Consider the following 23,595-nt stretch of genomic DNA (forward strand, 5'->3'; position numbering starts at 1 on the left):
GGGAAGGGGAGGCAGTACGAGAAGGGATGGGAGCGGGATGATGGCGGGGGCGGCGGGTACCGAAAGGATGGAGGAAGTTTCAGGGGTAGGGTGAGAAGATTGTAGAGGGATTTGTGGTCCAGGGCGAGGATTCAAATTTCAATCCACTGACAGAGAACCAATTTGGTCAACAAGGATAAGTGTAATGAACGAGCGGGACTTAGTACGGGGCTGCAGTGCAGTGCTGAGGTAGCACTGCACTGCCGGAGGTCCCGTCTTTAGGATGCGCCGTTACACCAAGGCCCTGTCTGCCCTCTCAGGTGGGCATAAAAGATCCCATGGCACTATTTTGAAGAAGAGCAGGGGTCTTATCCCCGGTGTCCTGGGGCCAATATTTATCCCTCAATCAACATCACTAAATATCAGATTATCTGGTCATTATCCCATTGCTGTTTGTGGGAGCAAATTGACTGCCACTTTTCTTACATTACAACAGTGACTAAAATTCAAAAATACTTCAATGGCTCTAAAGTGCTTTGGGATGTTCTGAGGTGGTCAAAGGTGCTATATAAATGCAAGTCTTTTTTTTAAAAAGACGCAGGTGACAGTGGCTTGAAAAACTTGGAAAGTGGAGGTCAGAAGACGTGCAAGGAGGGCAGGAGGTCATCAACGTGGCCATTGGAGAAGTGCAGTTGATAAGTGATGAAGGGCATTGGTGGATAAGATTGGGGCAGAGGTAGCCATGTTGTGGAGGTGGAAGCAAATACTAGCTAGGCTATGGAGCTCGAAGCTGGGCCCTAGAATGAACTGGTTGCACGCAGTCTGGTTCAGCCTGAGCAAGCAGAATCAATATTAAGGCGGTAGAGTTTTTGGTAGGGTTGAAGACATTGGCCCAGAATTTTCTGGAGTGGGGTATCTCATGGCATGCCCTGTTAGTTTGATTTTTCCCCTCACCCTTCAGCTCGAAAATGTTTTGCCCTGCAAATTGATGGAAGTATGAGCTGATCACAGCGCGGCAGAGGCAACAGGGATCTAGGTGAACAACGGGACCAGCAGTCTATCTCCTTAACCAATGAGATTTAAGGATTGAGAAAGAAAGAGGAACTTAGAACAAAATATGGTGAATTAGAGTCAGATCAACGTCTCTAACCTGGAAAGGGAGCAATTTCAACGGTGGAGTCTCATTCCTGCAGGTGGTAAATTGTTCTTGGAGATTTTTTAAATTTAAAATGTTCTAATTTTTTCATTTAAGTCTCTCTCTCTCTCACGTAAGATAGTAAGAGAAATAGAGAGGGAAAGAAAGATTGTATTACGAGAGAGAGAGAGACTTAAAAGAAAAAATTAGAACATTTTAAATTTAAAAAGTCTCCAAGAACAATTTACCACCTACAGGAATGAGACTCCACAGTTTAAATTGTTCCCTTTCCAGGTTAGAGACGTTGATTGGCATTGTAGGAACATAGATCACTGTATTAAAATGATATGTATGCTATTAAGTCCAAGTCCTAACTTTCTGCAGTGAGTTTAATTAGCAATTAATGTGCAAATGCTGCAGTTTCTTGAAACTCACGGGGAAGTTGATGGCGCGTTGCCGTTGTCGCAAGGTCAAAGGCGAAGCAGCACATCGTCCAGCAACTTGTGGCGATTCGCAATTTGCAGGGTTTCTCTTCCACACCACAAGTTGCTGGGCGATTTACACTTTAATAACAGCTGAGCGCCATTAAACTCGCCAACATTTTGGTAGCAAAAATCTGGGCCAATGGCTTTGGTCTTCCCAATTGTAGGAAACCTGGCTCCTCCAGTGACATGTTAGGCAGGTAGTCTGATAGCATGACGATGATCGTGGGATTAGGGAAGTATGGAGACATAGAGCTGGGCACAATCAGCACGTGAGTGGAAGCCGACCCCATGCATATTGATGACGCCATCAAGGAACAGAATGTAGATGAGGCGGCCAAGGCCAGAACTCCAGAAGTGACCAAACAGGAGTTGGAACAGAAGCTATTACTGGAGATGCGGTAGTGTCATTGGGATGATTAGGAATGGAACCATGCAATGGGAAGTCCCACGAAAATGGAAGATGAATTAGAAGCAAGGGTAGCCCATCAACCGTATTGAACACTGCTGGGAGGTCAAGTAGCACAAAGACGAATAAAGCAGCATGGTTGCAGTCACAGAGAAGATCATTGGTGACTTTGACCAGGGCTATGGGCAAAAAAAAATGAAGAGATTCAAACAGGGTGTTGTGGGAGGGATAAGAAACAACATAGACAACTTGCATTTATATAACAATAACTTTTATTTATATAGCACCTTTAACGTAGTAAAACGTCCCAAGGCGCTTCACAACAATTTTACAACATGTTAGATATTGACCATTGAGGGAACAAGAGACAAAGCATGAGAAGGAAGTGTAAAAAGAGGTTAAAGGCTCGGGTCTGAAGCGGCAGCCAAAATGCGCACGCAGAAAGACACAGGCAAAAAAAGAACTTCAAATTACATTGTAAATAATACAATAAGGAGTATACAATATTAAAATTAGTATAATAAAGATTAATTATAATTAAATAAAATTAAATAATATATACCATAATTATAAATTAAGTTAAAATTAGAAAATCAGCAATTGAATCAAATTAAATCAGTTATTAGCTGTCTTTAAGATTCATTCCCTGGCCAGTGATTCAATTAATCTGGAAGAACCAATCACTGTCCTCCATCCTTGTGAGGTCATAATTTTATTGCTTTTTATTTCTCATTTTGTCCTCGTGACAGGACCTGTAATAGGCTCGAGCTGCCTCCATTGTCAGGGAGATGCTGATGTTTAAAACTACCTCCAGCTGCTCCAGGCTCGCGGTGCCTTTAAGGTTTTAAAAATATAGTGCCTTTAATGTCGTAAAAAGCTTCACAGGAGCGTTATCAGACAAAATTTTACACCAAGCCATATAGAGAGATATTAGGAGTGGTGACCAAAAGCTTGGTCAAAGAGACAGGTTTCAAGGAGCAATTTAAAAGATGGAAAGAGCAGTAGAGAGGAAGAGGGGTTTAGGGAGGAAATTCCTGAGCTTAAGGCCTAGATAGCTGAAGGCACGGCCATCAATGGTGGAGCAAAGGAAGTGGTGGGTGCGCAAAAGGACACAATTGGAGGAGTGCAGAGACTTCAGAGAGTTGTGGGCTGGAGGAGGTTTTAGAGATGGGTGGGGGGGGGGGGGAGCGGGGGGAGGCCATGGAGGGATATGAACACAAGGATGAGTATTTTAAAATCAAGGCATAACACATCACTGGGATACCATATCACTTCACGGATATTGGATAAGAGATTAGAAATTGGGCAGTGGTTGGAATTGAAAAACGGTCAAGAGTGTGTGTTTTGAGGAGAGGAAGAAACACAGTGTCTGATCAGAAAAAGTTTTAAAAAAATGTGAGTGAGCACTTGGCGAGGAAGATTGTTTAATGGTCAGGAGTTCTGTAGGGTGGCAAGCTAAAGAGCAGAAGTTAGGTCTTGTAGAATAGATGAGCTTGGAGAGGGTGAAGGGAGAGAAGCTGAGAAGTGAAAGGAATGAGATTAGGGTGAGTGAGGTGGTTGGTATCAGGGTAGGGAGAAGGGGGTGGGCACCCGAGGCAACTGCACGATGGTCTCGATCTTCGAGATGAAGAAATCCATTGGATTGTCACACTTGGTTTTACAACCAAGGATGGAGGGAGGAAGACAAGGCCAGGGCTGGGGGTTTGAGAGAGCGATCTTTCAGGTAAAAGGAGCTGTGGTTTGTTCTTGCCCTCCAGGGTGTTGCTGCAATAATAGGAGGGTTTGACTGTGGAGACACAACAGTGTTCAGGCTCGACATGGTCCGGCCAGGTTTGGTGGTTGACAAGACTCATCCCACAACCAGGTGTGCTCAAGTCTACAGCTCTCAGACGTAAGGGTGTAAAGCTGGGAGCTTTATGACGCAAGGCGGCAGGCAGCATCGGAAGCAGAAGTGATGGAGCTAGCTGCTTGGCAGGTCAGTGGCAGTGTTCGCCATGACTGATGGAGAGCCAGAGCAGTGTGGGGAAGTTAGAGTTGAACTGGCGAGGAAGCTGGGGAGCAGTTTTTCCAGAGGTGAAAGCTAATGGGATTGAAAGTAGGCCAAGAGATGTGAATGCAAGGGAGGCAAGGAAATGTTCAGAAATTCCCATTTTCAATGACAGAGACCGCAGAGATGGGGACCACATGATGTTCACATGGTTACAGGTTGGAGAATTGATGTTAAAGATGATGTTGGCCTTCGAACTGAACTAGTCAGATGAAGCAAAGGCCTAAAGATTTATGTTGTGTATGTATAATGTATGTACAGTTATACAAGACCACTGAATGTATCTTCACTGTATATACTATACCTGTATCACCAGATGGTGCTACTGGTGGAGGCCTAAGGGTCACCTGCACACTGCAGGTAACCCAGTATAAAAGGGAGCTCACCTCACTGTATCCTCATTCAGGGAGCTGCAATAAATGGCCTAAGGTCACAACAGTTCAAGTACAATACCTCATCTCGTGGAGTCATTATTAGAGTGCTTACACACATAACAATTTAAACATAATCCTGTAAAAAGCAAAAGCAAGTTAAACTGGGCTGCTCGTGTGTGCCTCGGGTCCAGATAAAACTCTGCCATCAGCATCTACACCTTGGCTTTCAGCGGTTGACAACATTTCTATTTTGGCCGTGGTTCTGAAGTCAGCGATCTTGCAGATTTAAACTGGAGTGCACAAACACCGAACCTCAGCACACAAGTGATGAATATGCTCCCGCAGGCAGCCAGATATTGGGCCCAAGTTTCCACATGATTTGCGCCTGATTTTTAGGAGCAACTGGTGGAGAACGGACTATCTTAGAAATCGCAATTCTCCACATTTTGTTTTCTGCAGTTCTAGTCGGTTAGAACAGTTTCACTTTGGAACAGAATTTTTTTCTTCAAAAGGGGACGTGTCCGGTCACTGATGCCCGATTTGAAAGTTTCCACAGTGAAAACGTATTCCAAACTAACTTAGAATGGAGCAAGTGAAGATTTTTGTAGAACTGAAAAAACCTTGTCTACACTTTAAAAAATCAGGTGCAGGTTACAAATTAGGCGTCCAGAACGAGGTGGGGGGGGGAGGGAAGTCATTAAATTCTATAATAAATCCTTAGTTATACTTATACAAATAAATCCAACCTGAATAAAAATTTATAAGCAAAGAAAAGATTAAATAAACCATCTTCCTACCTGTGTGAAAGTGCTTCAGGCACGGAGAATGCTGCAGGAAGCCTCACAAAACGAGGCAGCCGTTCGTTCCCGCGGGGTGGGGGAGGAGGCAGCCGTTCGATCCTGCGGCGGGGGGTGGGGGGGGGGGGGGGGGGAGGAGGCAGCCGTTCGATCCTGCGGCGGGGGGTGGGGGGGGGGGGGGGGGAGGAGGCAGCCGTTCGATCCTGCGGCGGGGGGTGGGGTGGGGGGGGGGGGGAGGAGGCAGCCGTTCGATCCTGCGGCGGGGGGTGGGGGGGGGGGGGGGGAGGAGGCAGCCGTTCGATCCTGCGGCGGGGGGTGGGGGGGGGGGGGGGGGAGGAGGCAGCCGTTCGATCCTGCGGCGGGGGGTGGGGGGGGGGGGGAGGAGGCAGCCGTTCGATCCTGCGGCGGGGGGTGGGGGGGGGGGGGAGGAGGCAGCCGTTCGATCCTGCGGCGGGGGGTGGGGGGGGGGGGGGGGGAGGAGGCAGCCGTTCGATCCTGCGGCGGGGGGTGGGGGGGGGGGGGGAGGAGGCAGCCGTTCGATCCTGCGGCGGGGGGTGGGGGGGGGGGGGGAGGAGGCAGCCGTTCGATCCTGCGGCGGGGGGTGGGGGGGGGGGGGAGGAGGCAGCCGTTCGATCCTGCGGCGGGGGGTGGGGGGGGGGGGGGGGGAGGAGGCAGCCGTTCGATCCTGCGGCGGGGGGTGGGGGGGGGGGGGAGGGAGGAGGCAGCCGTTCGATCCTGCGGCGGGGGGTGGGGGGGGGGGGGAGGAGGCAGCCGTTCGATCCTGCGGCGGGGGGTGGGGGGGGGGGGGAGGAGGCAGCCGTTCGATCCTGCGGCGGGGGGTGGGGGGGGGGGGAGGAGGCAGCCGTTCGATCCTGCGGCGGGGGGTGGGGGGGGGGGGAGGAGGCAGCCGTTCGATCCTGCGGCGGGGGGTGGGGGGGGGGGGGAGGAGGCAGCCGTTCGATCCTGCGGCGGGGGGTGGGGGGGGGGGGGGAGGAGGCAGCCGTTCGATCCTGCGGCGGGGGGTGGGGGGGGGGGGGGGGGGGAGGAGGCAGCCGTTCGATCCTGCGGCGGGGGGGGGGGGGGGGGGGGGGGGGGGGGGAGGAGGCAGCCGTTCGTTCCCGCGGTGGGGGGAAAGAGGAGGAAGCCGTTTGTTCCTGACGGCAGGGGGGGAGGAGGCAGCCGTTCCCGGCGGGGGGGGGGGGGGGGAGGGAGGAGGAGGGAGTGCGGGCCCGACCGACCGAATGCAGCGGGGGGGAGGAAGCCGTTCCAGACGGCGGGCGGGGGGGGGGGGAAGGAGACAGTGAGAAGGCTGCAGGAAGCCTCACAAGTTCAGCAGCCATTCCCGACGGCAGCGGGGGGGGGGGGGGGGGGGGGGAAGGCCGTCGGGAAACGACTGCGTCAACTTTGAGGCTTCCTGCAGCCTTCTCACTGCTGCAAGAAGCCTCAGTGCTGATGTGCTGATGGCAATGTGCTTTTATTAAAAAATGTTCAAAAATTAAACAGCTACAAAGAACTACAAAAATGGCCGAGTGCCAATGTTTCCTTCACACTGCGCGTGCGCGAACGCTCCAACGCGCATGCGCAGGGTTGCCAGCAGGAAAAAAATTAATTTAAATGGTATCCGCCCCCTCCCACTTACAAAATCGGCGCGTGGTAGGCTATGCCCCCTGGTCGCCGCGCCTAGCAGAAATGGAGCTGCAGGGCGCTCCAGAATCACGTGGTTTTTTTCCGGCGCCGTTTTCGGCGCGAAAAACGGGCGCCCAGCTCGGAGGGGCGCCCGTTTTTTATCGTGTGGAAACTTGGGGCCATAAAGTGCGCATGAAACAGCAATCCCCCACATCGCAACTATTAACTCGGTATCTCATTAATTAATATAATTAGAAGTTATTGGTTCATTATCCAACCAATTAGCAGTTGATTATCAGAGCGCATCATCAGAGATCGAGCACACAAGTCCCTGCTCACCCTCTTGGTGCAAGGAGCCTTGTGACACAAGGAGACTGAAGAGAAAGATAATATCATAGGCCAGTTTTCTGCATGAAAAGTGTCAATACTATGTTACCGACACTGCGTCATGTTTACAGTAAAGGGAAGTTAGGTTGAGGTTAACACACATACTTCGCCTTTGAGGTCCTTTAGGCCAATATTATCGCAGACTGTCGCCAATTCCTCTCGGTTAAGGTAGCCATTCTTCCCTACTCCCAACTCATCCCAGATAGCTTGCACATGGTTCTCCGTAGCTGCGGGGCAAGGAGTGGAGGACCTTCTGGGACTGTCAAAGCCATCGGGATTCCACATGTTCAGCTGACCTAATTGAGAATTTTAACATAAACAGTGCTCAACAGTGTTTACAATTCTCACAGAAGAGATAAGGAACATTTTGCTGAGTGTAACAACTATTGCATGCCAAAAAATCATACAGCACAGAAGGTCATTTGGTAGAGCTATCCAATTAGTCCGGCCCCACTGCTCTTTCCCCATTGCCCTGCAAATTTTTATTTTCAAGCACTGTATTTATCCAATTCACTTTTGAAATCTGCTTCCTCCACCCTTTCAGGCAGTGCATTCCAGATCATAACACTACATGAAACCATTCACATCTTCCCTCTGGTTCTTCTGCCATGGTCAGGAACTTAAATCTGTGTCCTGTGGTCATCAACCCTCCAGCCAGTGGAAAAAGTTTATCCTCAAAAACCCTTCAGAATTTTGAACACCTCCATTAAATCACCCCTTAATCTTCTCTGTTCTAGAGAGAACAACCCCAGCTTCTCTGGTCTCTCCACCTAACTGAAGTCCCTCATTCGCTGGTACCATTCTGGTAAATCTCCTTTGCACCCTCTCCAAGGCCTTGATATCCTTCCTAAAGTGTGGCGCCCAGAATTGAACACACTACTCCAACTGAGGCCGAACCAGGGTTTCATAAAGGTTTGGCATTACTTTTTTGCTTTTGTACTCTATTTTATTAGTACATGTTTCACATCGCTTTATTAATCCAAGAAACCAATGTAGAAAATGTGCTGTGTAATTCTGATATATTGTTTTTTTTTTTAAAAACAGTATAAGTATACTTCCACCAATTAAAAGAATTACCACAGCATGTGGAGATTAGATTGATGGTCAACTTTCCTCCAACTCTACGACTGTAAATATCATCCAGCAGGCTGGAAGAGTGAGTGAATCCCTTCCCACACTCAGAGCAGGTGAATGGCCTCTCCCCAGTGTGAGACACCAGCAAGTTCACAAGTGACTGCAGGGTTTGGATTCTGCTGCTGTTATTCACATCCTACTGAATCGTGTTCATTCTGTTAGTTGCCATTTGTTTCTGCTAATGTTAATAACCCTTCAGCTAGGCTGGAGTTTAATATTTTGATATTTCAGATAACAGTGTTGATATTTGATGTCTCCAAGATAAGAGGAGACAAATTGATGTCCTGTTTCTGATTGCTCCATTTTTGATCGGGGCTGAGGAGCAGTGAGAGATCGGGGCCCAGGAGAGGCGAGGGCCCAGGGGCAGCACGGGCCAGCCCACACTGCGATATGTGAGCGCTTTAGGTCCGTGCAGCAAAGCTGGTCTCCAGTCGTCTTGGTTAACCCTCGCTACTGGATCAAGACCGAGCTCTGTCAAGTCCGTGTGGTGGCTGTTGTGCAACGGCCACCCCACGTTAAAAAAATCCACACACAGGCATCTTCCACCCTTCAACATGTAGTTGGGAATCTGGAATATTAGGTCCCTCATTGAAACACTGTGAACTCATCCCTTTTTGGTGTGGAAGCAGGTCATCATCGATACGAGGGACTGCCTAATACTATACTAAATATCATCCTTACAAAAGCAAGTTAAATTAGGTTATGCAAAGTGCAACACAGTCACAAGAGTCATGAAACACATAAGAACGACACAGAAATGACTAACACCCCCCGGCCCCCCGCTACCCCTATGGCTACGTTGCACATTATGGATACAATCCATGATATACAGCACTGTGGAAGTCCAGTGTGCGGTGTAATATTTCATTGCAGTTTAACTTGTTTCTAAAAGGACAATAGGTGGAGCGAAGGAAATCAGGGATGTGCAAGAGGTCAGAATTGGAGTGCAGAAATCTAGGAGGGTTGGAGGAGGTTACAGAGATAGGGAGGGGTGAGACCATGGAGGGATTTGAACACAAGGACGAGAATTTTTACATCGAGGCATTGCCAATCTATGTTGGCGAGCACAGGGGTGATGGGTGAGCAGGTGAGAGTTAGTATATGAGCAGCAGAGTTTTGGATGAGCACAAGTTCACACAGGTTGGTAGGTTTGAGGCTGGCCAGGAGAGCATTGGAATAGTCGAGTCCAGAGGCAACAAACACGTGGATGAGAGTTTCAGCAGCAGATGGATTTAGAGAAAAGGATATAGTCAACCCAATCTCCACATGCAAAGTCCAACCTGCATGCTTAAAAGTTCCTTATGAATAAATGTGAACACCCCCAAAAAATTTGACTTGTATTTTACATAGCGATGCAAAGCTTATTTACTAACCAACTTAATTTTAATACATGTAAATTAAGTTCTAATCAAAGCATCATTGTGACAACAAATATACATTGCTGCTTTCATTACTTTGATGCATGCTTACATTGATGACAATATTCAGAGGATTATGTTGACGGCATTTCCCTCCCTCCTGTTCCTATGTCTCCGCCACCCCCTTACACAAGGGAAAAACCATTTTTTAAATTTTGTGTAAGAGAACAGACATAGGGACAGCAGCAGGCCATTCAGCCCCTCGAGCCTGTTCAGCCATTCAATTAGATCACGGCTGGTCTGTACCTCAACCCCATTTACCCGCCTTTGGTCCAGATCCCTCGACACCCTTACCCAACAAAAATCTGCCCAACAAATATCTCAGTCTTGAAAGTTCCAACATCCACAGCCTTTTGGGGGGAGTGTTCCAGATTTCCACTACCCTTTGTGTGGAAGAAGTACTTCCTGATTTCACCTCTGAATGGCCTAGCTCAAATTTTAAGGCCATGCACCTGTTCTGGATTCCGCCACCAGAGGAAAGTTTCTCTGTATCTACCCCACTGAATCCCTTAATCATTTTAAACACCTCGATCAGATCACTCCTCAACCTTCTGAATGCAAGGGAATGCAACCCAAGTTTTACGCAGCCTGTCCTCGTAATTTAACCCTTTAAGACATCAGGGCCAGTGGTGCAGCAGGTCAAAGTTCAATTACACTGTGCTGTACAGCAACAGCTGGAACTTTACTGTCTGCAATTCGCCATATGGCAAATCCAGTTTCAGCTGCATCACCAGCAAGGATTAAATGGAACAGTTGCTGCCACAGGATGGTTACTGCCACAAGTCTCCCCTGGGACACCCAAGCATATCTTGGATACCAGAACAAAGGTAACAGGGGCCGCAAAACAGATTAACCCACAGTCACCTGGAATACCCAAGGGGCAGGTGAAAAAAAATAAACGGCGTAAAAATATCATTTGTAACAAGATGTGTTACGTAAATAGTTCGTAATTCAGCATCACAAAACAACAGGAGCATAACTCTGTACATCACTCATTTTATTCCTGGTATTTCTTTCTTAAAAGGAAAATAGTTCACAGCAAAACAACATTATTGGCTTGAAGGATCTCTAGCTGTATTTGGTGAAGGACCAGTATTCTCAAACAGTGTCTGAGCTTATTCTCCCAGTAACCGGGCAAGATTAACATATTATGAAATATAGCAGAGTTACAAAAGAAGAATAGACGGTCAACCAACCCACCCAGGAGCTGCTCATACAGTTGTGTCTTCCAGTAGCCCACAGGACAAATCCTCGCCATTACTAGGGAACTTGGGGAGTTGTTTCCCACCTTTCATTGTCACCAACAGCCAGTCTCCTTTTGTGAAGGGACAGCAGACAGCCAGGGTTAACTTGAAACACGTGTCTAGTTGTAATCCGCATTAGGAATTTACAGAAATGTTTGAGTAAACAAAATCCTGCAAAAACTTATGCACACGAAGAAACTAGAATTGAAAATCGACTGTGTGCAAAGAGCATTCTGAAAAACCCTGAAGACAATCGGAACTTTGTTACTACTATAAATAAAATGACCATCAACGGCATCCATCAGGGTCACTTGCAAATTACAAAAGTGAAATACTGCGGATGCTGGAAATCTGAAATAAAAACAGAGAATGCTGGAAACATTCAGCAGGTCGGGCAGCTTCTGTGGAGAGAGAAACAGAGTTAACGTTTCAGGCCTGACGACAGGTCATCGACCGGATACATTAACTCGGTTTCTCTCGCCACAGAAACTGCCTGTCCAGCTGCGGATTTCCAGCATTTTATTTTTTTATTTCACTTCCAAATGATGTCATTTGAATTTAGATCCTAACCCGCAACAAGTCCGGTTCACCATCACCTGTGCTCGGTAACCTACATTGGCTCCCGGTCCTACAACTCCTTGGTTTGATAATTCTCATCCACATGTTCAAATTTCTCCTTGGCCCTCCCTATCTGTGACCTCCTCCAGCCCTACATGAACTCTGCGATCTTTGAACTCTCCCTTCGCCCTACCAATGGCAGCCGTGCATTCAGCCATATAGGTCCCTAGCTCTGGAATTCCCTCCCTTAACCTCTCCGCATCGCTACCATTCTCTCTTCCTTCAAGACGCTCCTTAAAACCGAACTCCGACAAAGCTTTAGGTCACCTTCCCCATGTCCCCTTCTTTGCTCGGTGTCAAATGTTGTCTGATTATGTTCCTGTGCGAATCAGGCTCGAGCGGCTGAATGGTCTACTTCTGTTCCTATGTTCCTGTGAAGCTTCTTGGGACATTTTACTACATTAAAGACGCTATATAAATGCAAGTTGTTGTGGGATAGAAGAGGTAACGGCCAGAAGGTAAAAACAACACTTTACCTTGTGCTTCAAAGGTTTCATACTGAGGTTCTTTATGGCTTTCAAGCTCTTCATCAGACTTGAGGCTCTGTAATATAAGAAGACTCCAATAAATTCAACAGCTAACTAAACTGTAGGGAGGCTCACTGGGAGAATGTTCAGTTGGCACGACCAGTGCACTGCGAATTCCGCACTTGCACAAATTGATGCCAGGTAACCACACTGGAACCCTCAGGATCGGCCTTCATAGTGATCACTATGAGCTTGTGGCCTGAATTGACCCTGTTGCTGGGTGTTCACCAAGGGGGCAGTGGGGGCGGGGAATAGAGAAAGGTGACACAGAAAATCATGGATTCATACGTCACAGGAGGAGACTATTCAGCCATCACTCCTGTACCGACTCTTTGATAGAGCTATCCAATGAGTCCACTCCCTATCTCTAACCTCCTTCAGCTCTACAACCCTCTGAGATCTCTGTGTTCCTCCAATTCTGGCCTCTTGCACAGGCCTGATTTTTTTTTATGCCACCATTGGCAGCTGTGCCTTCAGCTGACTAGGCCCAAAGCTCTGGAATTCCCTTCCTAAACCTCTCTGTCTCTCTCTACCTCGCTCTCCTCCTTTAAGATGTTGCTTAAAACCTACCTTTTTGACCAAACACCTGTCCTAATATTTCCTTCCGTGGCTAGGTGCCAATTCTCATCCGATAACACACCTGTGAACATTTTACTACATTAAAGGCATTATATAAATGCCAGTTGATGTTGTAGGAGGATCACTGTTGAGTTAACTGGTCTCAGTCAGTGCTTAGGGTTCTATAGGAAGAGGAGAATTGACCAGGATTCCCATTCCAGATTAATATCTCGAGACCACCTGCTTACGACGGGTGAAGACAGGATTGGATTGCACGGTCATGGAATAAGCCTCATGACATTCATGGTCAAACCTCACATGCGAGCAAAGATATGGGAGGGTGACCAGTGCCATGGAACTGTTCTCCAAATAAACCCACAACAGGGTGTCAGCTGCGATTCAGTGGTAACGCTCTTGCCTCTGAGTCAGAAGGTTGTGGTTACAAGTCTCACTCCAGTGCACAAATTCTCGGCTGACACTCCAGTGCAGTACTAAGGGAGTGCTGCACTGTCAGAGGTGCCGTCGTTCCGATGAGACATTAAAGAGAGGCTCGATCTGCCCTCTCAGGTGGATGAAAAGATCCCACAGCACTAAGAAGAGCAGGGCAGGTTTCCCTGGCCAACATTCATCCCTGAACTAATATCATTAAAAACACAGATTATCTGGACATTATCACATTGCTGTAAGTGGGACCTTGCTGTGCATAAATTAGCTGCACGTTTCCTACATTGCAACTTCAAAAAGTACTTCATTGGCTATATAGAAGCAGGGAGGTCTTACTGCAGTTGTACAGGGTCTTAGTGAGGCCTCACCTGGAATACTGTGTTCAGTTTTGATCTCCTAATCTGAGGAAGGACTTTCTTGCTATTGAGGGAGTGCAGCGAAGGTTCACTAGACTGATTCCCGGGATGGCTGGGCTGTCATATGAGGAGAGACTGGATCAACTGGGCCTTTATTCACTGGAGTTTAGAAGGATGAGAGGGGATCTCATAGAAAGATATAAGATTCTGGCGGGACTGGACAGGTTAGATGCGGGAAGAATGTTCCCGATGTTGGGGAAGTCCAGAACCAGGGGACATAGTCTTAGGATAAGGGGTAGGCCATTTAGGACTGAGATGAGGAGAAACTTCTTCACTCAGAGAGTTGTTAACCTGTGGAATTCCCTGCCGCAGAGAGTTGTTGATGCCAGTTCATTGGATATATTCAAGAGGGAGTTAGATATGGCTCTTACGGCTAAGGGGATCAAGTGGTATGGAGAGAAAGCAGGAAAGGGGTACTGAGGGAATGATCAGCCATGATCTTATTGAATGATGGTGCAGGCTCAAAGGGCCGAATGGCCTACTCCTGCACCTATTTTCTATGTTTCTATAAAGCACTTGGGACGTGCCAAGGTCGTGAAAAGCGCTAGGTAAATACAAGTCTTTCATTTGGTTTAAGAGAGATGCAGAGCAGAGCCAGCTAAAAATGTGCACAAGCCATGATTTGTAGATTATATGTTACAGTTGTTGTACACACTGAAGCATTAAGAAAAGTCCTTCATTGCAGAGTATGGAAGTACAGCACATGATGTATTTGACCAGAACGCTTTGGAATTACAGTTTGTAATGTATCGCAAAGTCTGTAACTAGGAGAACCATCATTATCATCATAGGCAGTCCCTCGAATCGAGGATGACTTGCTTCCACGTCAAAAAGTTCACAGGTGTTTCAATGATGGACCTAAAATTCCAGGTCCGAACTAAATCCTGAAGGGTGGAAGATGCCTGTGCGTGGATTTTTTTAACGTGTGGTGACCGTTGCACACCAGCCACCACACGGGCTTGACAGAGCCAGGTCTTGGTCCAGTAGCAAAGATTAACCAAGACGACTGGAGACCTGCTCTGCTGCACGGACCTATTGCGCACACATATCGCAGTGTGGGCTGGCCCGTGCTGCCCCTGGGTCCTCGCCTCTTCTGGGCCCCAAACTCGCGCCTCTCCTGGGCCCCAATCACGTCCCTCTACAATCCCTCGCTGCTCCTTCACGCCGACCTCGCCACTCCTGCTGTACCTGCCCGCGCTCCAATCACCGACCTGGACCTTGGTGATGTCCCTTTTCACTGCCGTTGCTCTCCTGCTCCAGCACGTGCTGCTCCCTGGAGTGGTATGCCACCATCGGAGCAGGCCGGGGAGTGGAAGGAGCAGCATGGCAGCCTAGCCCAGCAGTCTGCGCGGCCCCTGGCCAGCGAGCACTCGGAGAACCAATGCATAGTTTGAACGGCAAACAGCCTGAATCAATGCCTCCATCCCTTGGCTGATCACAGGGAAGTCAATTGGTTAGGGTTGTGGAAAAACACAAGTCAGATCTCGCTCCAGATACTGGAAAGCTATAAACAGAGACACTAAAAACATCTACAGTTCATCCCAAAAGATTAACTGATCAAAAGGTTGCTCGATTATCTGACCAATTGCTCTCGTACCCAAGGGCTGTATTCAAGACAGCCAGTTACATAACCTTGAAATGTAAACTACTTGTTAATCTTTTGAGTACAGGGCAATCCTTCCACATCAGTAAAGCAATTTTACTAAACTTCGAAGTGCAATCCCACAGAACGGCCAACACTGCAGACCACTTCCTCATTTGTGGAACTCTACAAACTCATGCTATAAGAGAGAGATATTTTCCTTCACTCCACACAAGCAGCAGTTTCAGCTGTACCGAGGTTCTATTCAGAGAGACTATTCTGCATCTCTGCGTGTTCGTTCGAAGAGGGAACAAAGTAAAAAAAAAACACAAAATGCACCAGAAAGCTTAAACCTGAACCATTACAGACTCATTAGCACCTGAACGAACGACAATTATAACAAGTGCTTGCTATCCATTGGACCGGCCTGTGTGTGGGCATCCAAGTGAGGAGAGGATTCGGTGATACTGTGATGCGCACTATGTTTAAACGGCATTAGGAACAACTGGAATTTATATAATGCTACTCACCCAAGAGCAAACACCTCTGAGCATTTAACAAGATAGGAACGACGGGCACCGAGTGCAAAAAGGACAGAGATTTAGTGAGGGAGACTGAAGGCATGGTCAAAGAGTTTTTAGGGAAATCTTTTGTAGGCAGCACAACAGAGTAATCTTGGGAGATGATCCCAGAAAGCGGAGATGTGAGCCACTGATGTACGGTGGGATCAGTTTCAGCTGTGATGACCGCTGTGGCCGAATAGTCTTACAATTATTGCTAGTGGGTACAAGATGGTACTGTAAAATCTAACCCAATAATATCCATCTTCAGAGCAGCAGAATCAGAAAAAAAAATCACCTTTCCATTCCCTAGTTTTCTTCTGCCTCATGCAGAGGTACAAGTCCCATGGGCAGTGGAAAGCAGCCATCTTGTACCCACTAGCAATAATTGTAAGACTATTCGGCCACAGTGGTCATCACAGCTGAAGCTGATCCTGGACGGTGTCGAGCTTCTTGAGTGTTGTTGGAGCTGCACTCATCCAGGCAAGCAGAGAGTATTCCATCACACTCCTGACTTGTGCCTTGTAGATGGTGGAAAGGCTTTGGGGAGTCAGAAGGTGAGAGAGACACTTGCCGCAGAATACCCAGCCTCTGACCCGCTCTTGTTGCCACAATATTTATGTGGCTGGTCCAGTTAACTTTCTGGTCAATGGAGACCTCCTCTTCTTAGGCGGTCCCACGTATCAAGGATGACTTGCTTCCACACCAAAAAGGGATGAGTTCACAGGTGTTCCAATGAGGGACCTGATATTGCAGATCCCAAACTACATATTGAAGGGTGGAAATTGCTTGTTCATGGATTTTTCTTTAATGTGTGGTGGCCGTTGCACACCAGCCACCACACGGGCTTGACAGAGCTAGGTCTTGGTCCAGTGGCAAGGATTACCCAAGACGACTGGAGACCAGCTCTGCTGCACGGACCTAGTGCGCGCACACATCGTAGTGTGGACTGGTCCGTGCTGCCCCTGGGCCCTTGCCTCTTCTGGGCCCCGATCACGTCGCTCTACAATCTCTCGCCGCTCCTTCGCCCCGACCTCAATGCTCCTCTGCTACTTGCCGCCTCTCCTGCTGTACCTGCCCATGCTCCAATCAGCAACCTGGACCTTGGTGACGTCCAATCCCGTCGCCCTCCTCCATGTCGTCGCCCTCCTGAACTGGCTCGGTTGTACCTTGCCTCCACGCCGCTCCTTTTAAGGCCCCGACCTGCCGCTGGTGTTTCCTCCCAGGTTGGGGCCATGCTGACACTCAGGATGTTGATGGGGATTCAACGATGGTAATGCCATTGAATGTCAAGGGGAGGTGGTTAGATTCTCTCTTGTTGGAGAGAGTCACTGCCTGGCACTTGTGTGACGCGAATGTCACTTGCCATTTACCAGCTCAAGCCTAAATGTTGTCGTTGCATGCGGGCACGGACTGCTTCATTATCTGAGGAGTTGCAAATGGAACTGAACACTGCAATCATCAGCGAACATCCCCACTTTTGACCTTATGATGGAAGGAAGGTCATTGACGAAGCAGCTGAAGATGGTTGGGCCTAGGACCCTGCCCTGAGGAACCCTTGCAGTGATGTCCTGGGGCTGAGATGATTGACCTCCAACAACCAGAACCATCTTCCTTTGTGTTAGGTATGACTCCAGCCAGTGGAGAGTTTTCCTCGATTCTGACTGATTCAATTCTTGATGCCACACTCAATCAAATGCTGCCTTGATGTCAAGGGAAGTCACTATCACCTCACCCATGAAATTCAGCTCTTTTGTCCATGTTTGGACCAAGGCTGTAATGAGGTCTGGAGCCAAGTGGTCCTGGCAGAACCCAAACTGAGCATCAGTGAGCAGGTTATTGGTAAGTAAGTGCTGCTTGATGGCACTGTCGACCACACCTTCCATCACTTTGCTGATGATTGATGGCGAGAGGAGGTTACAGAGATAGGGAGGGGTGAAGCAATGGAATGGAGGGTTTTGAACACAAGGATGAGAATTTTAAATTCGAGGCGTTGCTGGACCAAGAGCCAATATAGATCAGCGAGCACACGGAGTGAAGGGTGAACAGGACTTGGTGCGGGTTAGAATACGGGAATTTAAGGAGGGTGGAAGATGGGAGGCCGGCCAGGATTCAAACAAAAGGATAAATCGGACAAACCTCCACACTTTCAAGAGATGCGGAGCGTCTCAACTGACTTCTGTTGGTGCTTTGTACGAATGGCTCAGCCTTTGTTGCCTTAAAAGGAAGTGGCTCCTCCAAATCACCTGTAGTTTCAACCTCGGAATCCAGAAATTCCGGCACAGAGCGGCGGCCATATCGTTTGGTTCCTCTGACGTACTTCGGTTTGACCTCGTCTGGGATCGCTGAAAACAACGGACATACAAACTCAAGACACACAAACATTTATTGAACCCCCCCCACCCCACCCTAAAAAAATCATCTTATAACAACCTTATTTATTTGAGCAAATGCAAAGAGTTGAGTTCCAATCTCAAAAGGAGTTGTGCTGTATTTTAACTAACTCACCAAACTGGAAGTACAATGAAATAAAGAACTGGACTTTTAAACAGGCAATCTACTAGAACATTTTCATTTCACATTATAAAATGTCATTATAATACAGGAAAATAGAGTGAGCCAATGAACCAGTACCCTGTACACATTAAACAGTTATACTTCCTTCAGAATAGCCCTCTGACCCATTAAAATTAGCTGGGAACTGACCAATTCATCAATTTGCTAGTCTGTTAGTCCTCAATTCCTATATGAGCACAATGGATTCTTGTTGGTTTCCTACCCCTCCATGTAGGAACCTTGATAAATTATCCTTGTGCAAGAGATAAACGCCCAAATTAGAGTTTTCTAGTATAAAATGGACAGGGAAATATAGACTTTTGTCCTCATTAATCTCATTGCTGAAATCAAGAGAGTGTGTGTGGCAATTTGCTGCAAGTGGCAGTTCATGTCGTTGTATGGGTGGCTGGTAAGAGGTTAGCAAGAACCGTTTAAAGCTGTTCATTGACTTTGCCTCCCTATACTTCAATGCCTACACTAAAATGTCCTCCTCAGATTTTGACTGTTTCACACTCACATCAATCTAGGTTGCAGGGTGTGGGTGCAAGTTTCTCTCCAGAGACTGGAGTATAAAATCCAAACTGACGTATCAGTGAAGTACGGAGGGAGCGCTGCATTGTCGGAGGTGCCATCTTTCGAGGGAGACGTTAAACCGAGGTCCCGTCTGTCCTCTCAGATGGACGTAATAAATCCCATGGCACTATTTGGAAGAAGAGCAGGGGAGTTCTGGCCAATTGTGCTGGCCAATATTTATCCCTCAACCAACACCAATAATACAGATTATCTGGTCATTATCTCATGGTTGTTGATGAGACCTTGCTGTGTGAAAATTGGCTGCTGTGTTTCTCTAAGTTACAACAGTGACTAAAATTTAGAAGTATTTAATTGGCTGTAAAATGCTTTGAGACTTCTTTAGGTCGTTAAAGGCGCCATTTCAATACAAGTTCCTTTCTTTTTAACAGTTGGTCGGTTAACAAGTACACAATAACCATCAGACTGTTTTTACTAATAATCATCATAGGCAGTCCCTCGAACGAGGATGACTTGCTTCCACGAGTTCACAGATGTTTCAATGAAGGATGTGATGTTCCAGTCCTGAACTCCAATTGAAGGGATGGAAGATGCCTGTGCGTGGATTTTTTTTTTTAAAAACGTGTGGTGACCGTTGCACACCAGCCACCACACGGGCTTGACAGAGCTAGGCCTTTATATCCAGTAGCAAGGATTAACAAGACGATTGGAGACCTGCTCTGCTGCACGGACCTAGCGCACACATATATCGCAATGTGGGCTGGCCCGTGCTGCCTTTGGGCCCTCGGCTCTTCTGGGCCCCATACCCTCATCTGTTGCACCTCCGCCACGATCTCTCGCCGCTCCTCCGCCATAAACATTCACCGCATCTGGCCACAAACACTCGCCGCTCATCCGCCCCGACCTTCCCACTCCTCTGTACCTGGGCCCTGCCGATGTTCCTGCCCACGCTCCAAAACGACGACCAGGGTTTTGATGACATCACCCAGTCGCCCATCTCAAAATCGTCTATATATATATTAGTAATATATACATATTTTAAATCAATTAAGACATATAGCTTAATCATTTCACATCTTTAGATAGCAACACCTCAAAAATAGATATTCACACATTTGATGCTCAACGCAATGAAATGGAAGATCTCTTCGCCAATTTGCTTCCAGCAGCGCATTTGGAAAGCAGTGACAGGATCGGACCAAGTCAGCATGGATTTATGAAAGGGAAATCATGCTTGACAAATCTTCTGGAATTTTTTGAGGATGTAACTAGTAGAGTGGACAAGGGAGAACCAGTGGATGTGGTGTATTTGGACTTTCAAAAGGCTTTTGACAAGGTCCCACACAAGAGATTGGTGTGCAAAATCAAAGCACATGGTATTGGGGGTAATGTACTGGATAGAGAACTGGTTGGCAGACAGGAAGCAGAGAGTCGGGATAAACGGGTCCTTTTCAGAATGGCAGGCAGTGACTAGTGGAGTGCCGCAGGGCTCAGTGCTGGGACCCCAGCTCTTTACAATATACATTAATGATTTAGATGAAGGAATTGAGTGTAATATCTCCAAGTTTGCAGATAACACTAAATTGGGTGACGGTGTGAGCTGTGAGGGGGACGCTACGAGGCTGCAGGGTGACTTGGACAGGTTAGGTGAGTGGGCAAATGCAGTATAATGTGGATAAATGTGAGGTTATCCACTTTGGAGGCAAAAATGCGAAAACAGAATATTATCTGAATGGCGGCAGATTAGGAAAAGGAGAGGTGCAACGAGATGTGGGTGTCATGGTACATCAGTCATTGAAAGTTGGCATACAGGTACAGCAGACGGTGAAGAAGGCAAATGGTATGTTGGCCTTCATAGCTAGGGGATTTGAGTATAGGAGCAGGGAGGTCTTACTGCAGTTTTACAGAACCTTGGTGAGGCCTCACCTGGAATATTGTGTTCAGTTTTGGTCTCCTAATCTGAGGAAGGACGTTCTTGCTATTGAGGGAGTGTAGCGAAGGTTCACCAGACTGATTACCGGGATGGCTGGACTGACATATGAGGAGAGACTGGACAAACTGGGCCTTTATACATTGGAGTTTAGAAGAATGAGAGGGGATCTCATAAAAACATATAAGATTCTGACGGGACGGGACAGTTTAGATGCGGGTAGAATGTTCCCGATGTTGGGGTAGTCCAGAACCAGGGGATACAGTCTTAGGATAAGGGGTAGGCCATTTAGGACTGAGATGAGGAGAAACTTCTTCACTCAGAGTTGTGAACCTGTGGAATTCCCTGCCGTAGAGAGTTGTTGATGACAGTTCATTGGATATATTCAAGAGAGAGTTAAATATGGCCCTTATGGCTAAGGGGATCAAGGGGTATGGAGAGAAAGCAGGAAAGGAGTACTGAGGGAATGATCAGCCATGATCTTATTGAATGGCGGTGCAGGCTCGAAGGGCCGAATGGCCTACTCCTGCACCTATTTTCTAAGTTTCTATGTTTCTATTAGAGATATTGGGGGTGAAATTGCGTTCGGAGGCTTCCTTTGTACAAACGCCTCCAACCTGAAAAAAATCTATCATGGTCCCTGAGGAACGTAGGATTCCGGTCGGAGGCCTAGATTCGCTGCGCAGCGCACAGGGAGATGTCTTCGAGGTACGTACGTACAAGCTGGAGTCATGTGGGCCTGGACCACCAATCACTGTGCAGTATTCTCATTGATAAAAATGGGAGCTCTGTTTGCCCGAGCTCCCATAACTATCAATGAGAAAACCCCCTAAAATACCAAAACACAGTATAACAAATAAATAAAACACCTCACATATTTAAAATTAATTGAAATGAAATATAATTAAATGTTTTACAAAAAAAATATTTTGGGGATTTTTTTTTAATGTGTTTTAATAGTGTTAAAAATAAATTTGCCATAATGGACAAGGTTTTTAATATAAAAATGAGTGTTGAAATTTAATTTTTCTATGCTTTAAAAAAGTGTTACGCTGGTAAAAGTAAGCTATGCACCTGCTTTTACCAGGCGTAAAACTTTGAAGGACATTCGCTGGGCACATAGCTCAATCTGTCCCGCGCGGATGTCCTTCTCCCGGGGATGCGGAGATTCTGTACGGAGAAATCTTGACGGAGCGGAAAAGCCATTTTTTGGCGCATGCACATCGCGCCCCGAAAACCGGCTTTTGCGAGGCATCGCCGGGTCCGTGCGCATGTCGTACGGAGCCGGCAAGGCCGGAATTTTCCGCCCATTGATTGATTCCTAGCTGCCCTACAGTTTCACAGGAGCTGGACACCCTGAGACACTTCCATATAAAAATACTTCTCAGGATGTGGGTCATCATTTATCACCCATCCCTAGTTGCCCTCGAGAAGGTGGTTGATACGTCCTTACTATACAGTATAAATGCACACGAGGCCCATGCTTGAGAGGTCAGTCTGTGACCTGTCCTTTATTTCATAGCACTCAAGTGCAGGAAGTGGGTGGAGCTTCCCCTTTTATATCTGAAGGTCTAGGTTAGGAGTGTCTCCCACAAGTTCACCACCTAGTGGTCAGTGTTCTCACAGTGTACAAGCCGGCCTCGGGCTACACAGGACTGGCCGCGCAGCTTAGAGGGAACGTTGCAGAGAGGGCAGACGAGGGCACAGTTTAACGTCCCATTCGAAGACAGCATCTCCAACAACGCAGGATTCCCTTAGTACTACCATGGAGCGTCAGCCCAGATTATGTGCTTAAGGTGCTGAAATGCGATTTGAACCCATGACCTCTGACTCAGAGGCAAGAGCGCTACCTACTGAGCCACAGCTGAGACCATAGACAGAGATGAGAAAGCGGAGCCCCGTCTAATTGCATCATCCTAGCCTAGGAACGCTGAAGCCAAATCCAGCTCCACACTGTTGTTTAGGTCAAGATCATAGATATTCAGCAGAGATTGGGAGACTGAAGTCGAGACCTTCTGGTCTGAACGAGTCTGTGCTGCACCATACATGACCATAACCCATTAGGTTATGGGAGGAGTGATGACGCTTTTATTAATTGAAACCAATGTTTAGTGCCCTTAAAATATGGCCAAACTGCCATTTTAATAGCTCCTATTTATTCTGCTTCAAATAGAAGTTGTCTGTAAACACTTAGACCTGACCAGAGACATCACAGGAAATACTAAATGTGTCAGCTGTAATCGTGTCATAAAAATAAATAACTGTGCAGCAGTGGTCAGAAGCAACTTGACACCAGACCAGGCTGAACTGTGCATGTCCTTAAACAATACAACACCAAAATGTGGCACCAGTAAACTCAATTAAAAAATCCTACTTTAATAGCTCAAAAATAAACATTTTGTACGAGTTACTTATTTCCCCATCTGTTGCTGACTGGTAATCATTGTGTGTGTGTATTCTTGGCTTAAAACGGGATCCCGACAAACAACTGCCAACTACAAAGCGACAATGGTTTTTACACTTAACAATGGTGGATGCAGATAATGTCTCAACTTGTACACACTTTATCACTTGCCATCAGCAAGGCACTTACTTCCCCAGCTTCTATATTATATTTTATATTGAAATACCTATAAATTAAACCATCACCTCCTCAGAGCCCCCTCCCAAGTCCCCCTCCACCCTCAAGGTGCTCATTGACTTCTTTGACAGAAAGAGCGAACATTCATTGAGCTGCCCTCGCTTAGGCCACCAAGCCAAACCTCTCTCCCCACTCACCCAATGCAGGTCTCACCCTACTTTCGTCCCTTGCTCTACCCATGCCCCCTCTAAGGTCATTTT

The 23,595-nt window shown here is 47.3% G+C and overlaps 1 protein-coding gene across 8 annotated transcripts in view; it reads right to left on the reverse strand.

Moving 5' to 3' along the window:
- Positions 1–23,595, reverse strand: part of ninl (ninein-like) — a 148,453-nt gene that overhangs the window by 89,324 nt on the left and 35,534 nt on the right. For 7 of the 8 annotated variants that reach the window (XM_070890052.1, XM_070890056.1, XM_070890054.1 and 4 more), the window contains exons 4-6: positions 17,877–18,082; positions 12,127–12,193; positions 7,342–7,532 (exon numbers count right to left, since the gene is read on the reverse strand). In XM_070890052.1, the coding sequence (XP_070746153.1) occupies positions 7,342–7,532; positions 12,127–12,193; positions 17,877–18,082 (464 nt within the window). The remainder of the gene's footprint in view (positions 1–7,341; positions 7,533–12,126; positions 12,194–17,876; positions 18,083–23,595) is intronic. The other variant, XM_070890059.1, reaches the window with a different exon arrangement.

The sequence above is a fragment of the Pristiophorus japonicus genome, chromosome 9 (genome assembly GCF_044704955.1).
Source record: "Pristiophorus japonicus isolate sPriJap1 chromosome 9, sPriJap1.hap1, whole genome shotgun sequence".
In the NCBI taxonomy this organism is placed as follows: Eukaryota; Metazoa; Chordata; class Chondrichthyes; family Pristiophoridae; genus Pristiophorus; species Pristiophorus japonicus.